At 40.2% G+C, this 9,541-nt stretch overlaps 1 protein-coding gene across 1 annotated transcript; it reads right to left on the reverse strand.

The window, feature by feature from the left end:
- Window positions 1–368: 368 nt before the first annotated feature.
- Window positions 369–9,201, reverse strand: GJD2 (gap junction protein delta 2). The gene is made up of 2 exons (XM_074542763.1): window positions 8,570–9,201; window positions 369–7,973 (listed from the first exon to the last, which is right to left on the reverse strand). Exons 1-2 carry the CDS (start codon window positions 8,638–8,640, stop codon window positions 7,130–7,132), a joined length of 915 nt encoding a protein of 304 aa, XP_074398864.1. The 5' UTR covers window positions 8,641–9,201; the 3' UTR covers window positions 369–7,129.
- Between the last annotated feature and the right edge of the window lie 340 nt (window positions 9,202–9,541).

Here is a 9,541-nt window from a genome sequence, read left to right on the forward strand (position 1 = left end):
TTATTTATAAGATTAACGTCACTCTAAAATTCACTTCTTGTTCAATGTGCCTCATTAAGCTTTATTATTCTCTTGATTGTTCATGCTCTGTGGTCCTATTGGTTCAAAGTAAGCTGAAATTTGGACTATAGAGCTCATGGATGAAGGCAGATAAAATTTTCAGTCTCTGTTAACAAAAAAGTTACATTAATAAATGCAGGAGATATAACTTCTAAAATTGGAACAATAATTAAATTAGGTTTTAATTTTTAAACAATAGTCCCACAAACTAAATAAAACGTAATTGGATGCCTTGTGCATGTTTTTTGAAAAATTCTATATTTTCTGATATTTTAAGAATTATAATACCTTAACATATGTGCAGAATCTGAGTTAATAATAATAATAATAATAATAATAATAATAATAATAATAATAATAATAATAATAATAATAATAATAATAATTTTAAAAGAAAACCAGAAAAATTACAGTTCCCTGTAGTAGTATGAGACACAATCCAAACAACAACCAGAATATTAAACTGAAGAATACATCAAGAAAATTTGCATCACACAGAATTTAAAAAATAAATAAATAAAAACCCAAACCTCAAATTATGACACTGATATAAACAAGTAATTGGTTTTTCTAAAATGTGCTTCAAACTTTTTATAAACAGAGGAACTTCAAAAGTTTCATGGGAAATAAATATGAAGAATTTCACTTTTGGAAAATTAGTACAAACATATATAGCAAATGTAACAAATTATTTCCTTGTTCCTACCAATTATGTTTCCACTTGCACTTGAGAAAATGGTGGTAAAGAGTTGAATGAGTTATCTTTCTGTATATGCAAACTAAATATTGCTCAGTTAACACTTACTGGTGGGCATTTAACAATGTCAGATGTGTACTCCTCTCAGAGTTGTACATATGTAGAATTATACATGTTCTTACTCAAAGAACATTGCTAGAACAGGTCTTGCCCTCTTTTTTCAAAGGAGTAAGTAAAGAAATTCCTACAGCCCTTCTCTTTCTTCAGAACCCCTGAATCTCTTGCACCTGTTTATCACATACAGTGCAAATGTGGAAGCCCCTTTATTTGAATGGTTTTGGCCTTGCAGTAACTCCATTCATAACATGCTCATCACAAGTCACCCTTTAATGTGCAGCTTTAAGCCTGGTTGCTCCATTAAAGCCTGCTTGATATCCATGTCAAGCACCACCTGTTTTCTGGCAGGCAGGTTTTCTGGTGGCAAAATGGTTTTCCTTACAGAGCATTCGTGCATTTTCAAAAAAAAAAACCCCAGAAATTAGGGGTGAAGCTAGGGACATCACTATTCATGATGGCTTTGGACATTGTAATGCACTATTTAAGTTATTCAAAGTAAAACTGGAAAATAGTTGGAAATGATTTCTAGAAACATTTTGCTTACATAAGAGATAATGCAAGGAATCTTGTATATTTGCTCGGAATATGTTTTGAATATGCTTTAATACCTAAACTGTTAATAAGTAGGGGAAAGTAAGCCCATAGCACACCTACTTTTCTCTAATGCCCACAAATCCTTACTTTCCCCCCCCAGTTTTGCTGTTATGCATTTCCTTAAAGTTATCTCTTCACAATATGTACTTCTAATATGTTAAAAAGTCTCTGCTCAGTGCAAATTTAAAAATATAAAGGATTTGACAAACAAACATCATAATTGAAAAGGAAACCATCTCTTCCAAATGTAAGGTTGCTTTACTGGTACAAATAATTTTCTATTTTAGCATTCCTCAAACAAAAACCCATATTGTTAGCAGATTTAAAATATAGGATTAATGATTATAACATGTTTCAAAAAATAAAGAGCTGATTTCAAACAGTAATCTTTTAACCTTTCTCTGAAAAAAAATGAAAACACCAATCACAGTTTCATTGGAAACTTCACAAAATATTTCAAAAACGAAAGTTAGACTTAATTAATTATGTGCCATGAAATATATTTATAGATTAATTTTATTGAGAAAATGCTGTCTTCCATGAAAGAAACAAAAGTCAAGATTTGTGTAATCACTTTAGGGTGTATTAATCATTATCTGGGTACTGGTAACCCTTCTATGTCCTTGTTTGCCACACTATATATGCAAAAAATAGATGGATTAATACCTTACTTTCACATTCTGTTGAATACAAGAGTAATTCTCACTTTGAGGGGATATCAGAAAGTCATTTTCTATTTAGGTCTCCATAACCTAGAGATCAGATTCATCCTGTATTTCCTGCACCACCACAAAAAAGCTGATAGATTTTTCTGTTGTGAAGACAAGCCTCTTAAAAGCTGTCACTTGGAGAGACACCTGCTCAGCTAAACTCTCTAAAGAAATTGGTGCAGCCCATAGCCCCAGAAAGCAGAGGAAAAGGGTGATTGTTGGGGGTTTTTGCATGTTAAATATCCAGTCATGTCATTGGATCTAGTTCAGTTTCTAACTGTCTCTGGATATGGGACTTCTGTATCCATCTTTGCAATTCAATCTGTAACACACTAATTCAGTTTAGGCAAAATCTTTTAATGATCTTGCAAACATTTAGCTTTACATATACATATCCATATGCATGGTTTATTTTTAATGCAGTGCCAGGGAATACTCCATATCTGCACCTATCTAATGAAATGCTGACTCTTGATTGACTTCTTCAGTACCTTTTAATAGACAGAATACGAAGCATTTCCTAGCCCAATTTTTCTTCATAGAGATACTATCAGAATTTCATTGAGAGGATGCTGATGTTTAGGATTAGTAGCTGATACTAACTTAGTGTGTTTTCTGAAAGCTTACAATAAAATAGAATTTCTGGAAAGAACATTCCAAAATATCCAGGGATAGGTGTGCAACACAGAAATGCTGCAATCTTTCCTGTTAATCTCAGGAAATAAAAATGTTTCACCCAGCTGGGAATTGGTCCCACAGAAAATGAAGTCTTGTCATTAAATTCATGAAGTACCAGACCAGACACTAAATACTGAAAACATATGTCTGTGTTCTCCTCATATGACCCAATTTTTTAATTCCCATTTCCAAACTTGTACACCAAACAAAGGCTTCTAACCTTTTTTGCTGAAGGAGCAAGGTGAAACAGTTATAAAATAAAGCCAAAAGAAGGCAGGCACGATGTCCACCTGATCCGACCTCTTGCCCTGAAAAAAAATGTAATCTTTTAAAAATGCAGGAAAATAATTCTTCCTCACATTTAACATTTCATGTACATCTTCTCCTGCGGTTCTCTACATAGCAGCATTTTGTCCTACCCTGTTAGGTACAATGCCAGGAAAGCATTGCACCCACTCTGAAGATTCTGACTGTTTCATACTTCTTTAGTGGAAAACGAAGTAAAACCCATCTGACCACTTCTGTGATTCATTAATCTCAGTTGATCTCTCTGTTCTTCAATTTTCCCTTCAAAAAGATGAAAACCCTTACATTTTTTCAGTCAGAGGTCTCTAAAACTAAACTCTTTATGGGACCAGTGAATTCGATTTCCCTGTGTAAAAATGCTACACATAAAAATGCAGCTAGTTTTCATTGTGAAAAAAAATTTCCTCTTTTGAAAAATATTTTAATCAACTCTCCTTGTACCTTATACATATCTGGTGACATGATTCATAGCCCCTATGTAAATAGGTTTTGAAATTCACACAGGTGTGGAATGCACAAGGTCAAGTCTATATAGAAATGAAATCATGCCAATATTTTATGTGCAATTTAAAATTCCTTGAAACTAATGATTTATTAGATTCTGTTGCAATTTTCTACAGGAGCTTAGTGAATATAGCATTAATGTTTGCACTTATCATGACACATAATGTTGTCCACGAGTGCAAAACAACGTAAACAATGAAGAAAACAAACATTAACTCAATTTTCAATTTTAATGTCTGATCCTTACAGAGACGCCAATGGTGACACTAATTTATTTCACTGAGGCAGGAGCAAGACCTAAGTAGTCAGTAATGTGCTCTTCAGCTTCATGTTCACTCAGTTCTGTTCAGTTAACACACTTTTCCATTGCTGTGACAATTTTAAAGCATTTATTCTGTAAATGAATAGTCAGCTTTCATGCAAACAGTCCATTAGCATTAATCATATGATTCTCACATACATTGACAAAAAAAGTGTTTGCTATATTTCTCTTGTCCATGACAAATGAGTAGTTGGTAAGAAATGAAAAATAACAATTTAAAAGGAAGGTTAGAATAACTGATCTCTTGACATATTTCATCTCATTTGAAATATGAAAAGCCATATTCCAAGTATGGTGGATGATGGTGTTTCTGTTGATCAAAATATAAGTCTTTGCCTACTTTATGACTGATCCTGTTATATAAATCAGCATTTACATTTCCTAATATTCTTCTCTTTGGACAAATCCAAAGAATCCCAACTTACTGGATTACAAATGTGTAACTACATTAAAAAAAAATTAACTGATTCACTTGCATTGACAAATATAAACAGATACTTTCTATATATTACCTTAGAATTTTAAGGTATTAAAATCTTATCGCTTTCAAGACATGCACCTTCACTAGAGTTTGACTGAAAACTGCTATGCAGCCACTGGAAAAAACTTGCATTAGGGCTTCTGCCTAACAGGAAAATATGCTGAACCTGAAGCAAAGCCCACTGAAGTTGTTTTTTCAACTTTGATTTGAACTGGATCAAGCACTTTGCACACAATCTCTCATTTCTTCAAAATTAAAGGAGTGTTTATGGCTGTCAAAGAATATTTTCTCTTTCAATATCTGTTCAAAATGAGATTTTGAAAACCATCCCAGGACTCTGCAAAATAAAAATCAGACTTGGATTTGTGAGTCAAATAATAATCTTCAGAAGCTTGTTATTTTGCAGATGGAGATTTTAGCTGCCATGTTGTCCTTCTAAAAATAACATGCAGTTTTCCAGTGAACATGCAGTCAACTAGCAATATCAGTGTGCGTTTTTATCACAAAGAATTTGAGAAATCCATCTTTAGAGGTTTCTATAATCAAATCAGGAACACTTAAATTTATACATAAGGAAAAATATATTTAAAATCTTTAAAAACATGACACATCTTTGATGCTTCACAGTGGAAGAAAAAAGACAACAGATGAATGTGATGATGGATAGACTATCTAAGAATTAATCAACATTTTTTAAAGTGACAATGCTGGCAAACGACAAGAATGGAATGTTAAGGTATTTGTTGTAAGCCAAGAGGAAAAGATTTATATGCATCATCTCCAAGCCAATATATAATAAAATCCATTTTCAGGCTTGACAAAAAATACAATCAAAAGGCCATTTGTGACTCTGAGCCCACGTCTCCTTCTTATATTATAAAGTACCCACAGATTTTCCAGCACCATTTTGGCCCTTTTCTTTAAAGGGCAGATAATATTTAGTTAGAAATGCACTTGTATGTTTTTTAGTCCTGATCCAACTCCTACTGTTGCCAGAGAAATATTTTCTGTTGAATTCAGAAGGAATTTTAAAAATGTTAAAAAAAATCATTAAGTAAACCTTAGTATTCTATTCTATATTAAGATAATTGCTGTTAACAGAGATTCATTTGAGACTGCCCCAGTGGCTTACCAGTAAGTTGATGGGACACGAACAACATATTTCTTAAACCAGCTGTAAGGCAGAAAAGCTGAGGTTACTGTTTGGATTCCCTGATGAAAAGCTGCAATTGTTCCATTTATGGGTAAATGTATTCTGGCTATTCCTAGAGTGACCTTGGCAGCCGACTATGTTGCCCTTAGTGTCAGCAGAAAGAAGGCTGTTGGTGTCAGTGGGCTTTGGATCAGGCTTTAAAGACAGAGGAAGCTTGCTTAAGGAGGAAAACAGGCATAAAAAACAGTCCTGATTTCCCAGGTTTTGTCGCTTAGAGTTTAGAATACCAACAAGACATTTTAAACCCTGAAGAATAATTGTTGTAAGTCAATTATTTTAACCCTGTAAGTTTTTTTACAATTGTATACAAGAATAAAGAAGAAATTTCTCTGGCTTACAAAAAAAAAAAAAAAGGCAAGTATTTATTTATCAATAGATACTTTAGCTGCTTTTTACACCATTGCAATGACTGAACAAATAGCATAAAATAAATGAAAGAGAGTATAAAATCAATTCACTCCAGCTGGTATCCCAAGACAACATTTTGACTAAGTACAGAGTTAGATGTTTCAAGTATGGCACTTATATAAATAAGAGCAGAGAAAAGATGATATATTCACAGTAAAATGCAATGAACTCTCTTCCTTTGGTATGTGTGACATCATAGGTGATTGTAGGTAAATACATAACTCAGCTGGCATGAACCAACTCTATCTTATTCATGCACATATTAGGGAATCAATCAAAAAGTACTGATATATTCTGCAGGTCACAACTAATGCAAGATGTTTAAGGTCTCTGGTGTGTGTGCATGTGTGTGTGTGTGCACATGTGTGTGTATTTGTGTGTGTGTTTGTGTGTGTGTGTGTGTGTGTGCGGACAGGCAAAGAAAAAATGGCAAAATTATATTCAGCATTTATTTTTAGCATGACTAATTGATGCACAAACCATGATAGAAAATAGCTAGTAATACATACCAGGAATAAAGTCTGTGATTTAGACAAACAAAATAAGACATCTGTGAGATACGTGAACGCAGATATCCTGACTGAGCTGTGGTTAGGTTCCTTACAGTGTGCTTATCCTCTTTTTAAAATATGCTTATGCCTGCACATTGCAACAGTGTCCCCCACCCCATATAGAGCATCCTTGCAGAGTTTTTGATATGAACATTCTACACATTTACAACAATTAGTCAGACAATTCAAACTGTAAACATCCTAATGACGACCAAAAAGCTGCTTCACTGACAGATAAAACCCAATCATTAGAAAGAAAAGTAGGAATAATAGTAGCTGTGCTGTAAGGCTAGGTCAAGCATGGTTTTATAGCTGTTTTTCAGTCTTTTATATAGTGCTGCATTTTGCAGCTAGTTCAGTAAGTGGAGATCCAATACCTTAATGGCTTTCTTGGTGGTTTGATAAAATGCTTGCCTAAGCAATGTACCTTTCTCTAATGGTATCTGGGTCTGTTCCACCTGGCACAGTGTTTCAGTTCTGTCACAGCCTCACACATAAGCTGAGTCACTTGACTGAGTCCTGCCGAAGTTAGGCATGCTCATTCTTGGCAGGTCCTTATTTCTGATTTCATATATGGATTTCCTTTTTGCCTGTACTCCTCTCACTGCCATTTTGATCTTTCTCCAGCCCAAGTGGTTCAGTTCTGCCAAATTAAGCACCACACAAATCCCACTGACAGCAAACATGAATACCAAGAATACAGTCTTCTCAGTGGGTCTAGAAACATAGCACTCTACTTCTTTAATGCAAGGGTATCTGTCACATTCGTACATGGAAGGGACATTGAATCCATACAGAAAATACTGTCCCACTAAGAATCCAATCTCTAGGGCATTTCGAAAGACCACTTGGATGATATAAAATCGAGAAATGCCTTCTTGCCTCCTCATCTTTGATTTTGTAGTTCTGATAGCAGGATTGGGGATTTCCTTCACTTCTAAGCAGTCTGGTTCTGCCTCTTTGGTGGAGTTCTCAGTGTTTTGCAGCACCCCATTGACAATCGTGTTCTTGATTTTCTTACTGTCCTCACGCTTCATTGAATCTTGGTCCCTTTCCAAGGTAAGGAAGACAGTGGAGTACCTCCGTTCCCTTTGTTTAGCAGACTGGTGAACGGAGTACGTTATGAAGCACAGGCTGGGAGTGCACACCATGATGATCTGGAACACCCAGTACCTTATGTGAGAAATGGGGAAAGCCTGGTCATAACAAGCCTGGTTGCAGCCTGGCTGCAGCGTGTTACAGACAAACATCGTTTGCTCGTCATCGTACACCGTCTCCCCTACAATGGCCACAATGAGAATTCTGAAGATCACCACCACGGTCAGCAGGATCCTGCAACAGAGAAGCCCGTCAGTGCGCGCCGCCGCCGCGCGGCCGGGAGCTGTCCAGTGCTGACCGGGCCCCGGACCCGGCACGGGCACCGCGAACGGGCCCCGGCACGGCGATCCGGCCCCGCTTCAGCGCGGGAGGCGCGCAGGCTGCGCGGCATCGCCTCGGCGCGGCCGTGTGCCACAGACCGGCGGTCAGAGCCGGCCCCCTCCCGGCCCCTCTGGCCAAAGTGCGGTCCCACGGCCCCCGGGAGCACGGCCGGGAAAGGAGCGGGGCTGCGCCGGCAGCGGGACCCCGATGGCAGTGGGGTCTCCCCGACGACTGCCCGGTGCCCCGCGGCTCCTCGGGGACAAGGACGGCGGCGCTTGCGGTGTCCCCGCGGCTCCGCGCCCCGTGCCGCATACCAGCCTCCCCATCGCACACACACACACACACACACACACACACACGGAACACACACTCACACCCACACACCCACACAGAGCACACGAGAGCTCCAGGCACACCCCGAAAGAGCCCGGCCGAAGGGCACCGCGCACCGGGGGCTCGGACAGGAGGGGACCCCCCCGTGCTCCCCGGAGCTCTCCCGCGACCCTTACCTCCCTATCATAGTAGAATGCTGCTGCACGGCAGCTTCCAGTAGCCTCTCTAGAATAGTCCATTCCCCCATCGCTGTTCATCCGGAGACAAAGACTTTGGCAAGCGTAGGGGATCTCTTCACTTCTGCCTTTTTCACCCCTCCTATTTTTATTTTTTTTTTTTCGGGGGAGGGAAAACAAACCGAAGAGCAGCCCGTCTCTCCTGCCCGCAGTCCGGTGACGGGAGGGCGGCTGGAGGCGCAGCCCTGCCGAGGGTTCCCGGCTCGGCTCGGCTCTGCGGGGCTCGGCGGCCGCCACCGGCCCAGCCCGCTCGGCTCGTGGCGCGGCGCGGCGGGCGGACCGGCGGCGTGGAGGGAGGAAGGTTGGCTTTAATGTCTTGCTGCCTCTAATCTGCCTTTAAGTAGTCTCCGCTTGCGTCACTGACAGGTTGGTGGAGAGCAGCCAAAAGCAGCGCTCGGATTTTCTCGTTTTTATTATTCCGGTGAATACAAACAAATAAATGCAATAAAAATAAATGAAATAAATCAACGGAGGAGGAGGAGGAGGAGGGAGGGCGGAGGAAGGGCTGCCCCAGCAGGCACGAGGCTCTCTGTGCAGCCTCCTTGCCAGAGCGCCCCGGCCGGGCGCCCGCTGCCCCTCCGCCCCCGCCCGCCGGCACAGCCCGCTCCGCCCGGAGCGCAGCCCCGCCAGCACCGGCCCCGCTGCCCCTCCAGTACCGGCCGCGCTGCCCCGCCAGCACCGGGACCAGCAGCCCCGCCAGTACCGGCCCCGCTGACCCGCCAGCACCGGGACCGCAGCCCCAGGGCGGGAGCGCTACTCGGCGGCCCCTCCAGCCACGGGCCCCGGGTCCCTGGGGTTGCTGGGCTTCTCCTCACTCCTAGAGATCAAAACAGCGGTGGAATACAGCAGTGACCTTACTTGTTAGAACTGCTAAGCTCTGGAAGATATTTGACTTCAAATTGCATCTTTATT

The sequence above is a fragment of the Zonotrichia albicollis genome, chromosome 6 (genome assembly GCF_047830755.1).
Source record: "Zonotrichia albicollis isolate bZonAlb1 chromosome 6, bZonAlb1.hap1, whole genome shotgun sequence".
NCBI classification, from domain to species: Eukaryota; Metazoa; Chordata; class Aves; order Passeriformes; family Passerellidae; genus Zonotrichia; species Zonotrichia albicollis.

What these genes read in the sequence shown, in the direction of transcription:
- GJD2 (XM_074542763.1), bottom strand. Translation starts at nt 8,640, where the DNA reads ATGGGGGAATGGACTATTCTAGAGAGGCTACTGGAAGCTGCCGTGCAG. An exon ending in CATTCTACTATGATAGGGAG is followed by an intron (nt 7,974 to 8,569) that starts GTAAGGGTCGCG and finishes TCTCTGTTGCAG; the next exon opens with GATCCTGCTGACCGTGGTGG.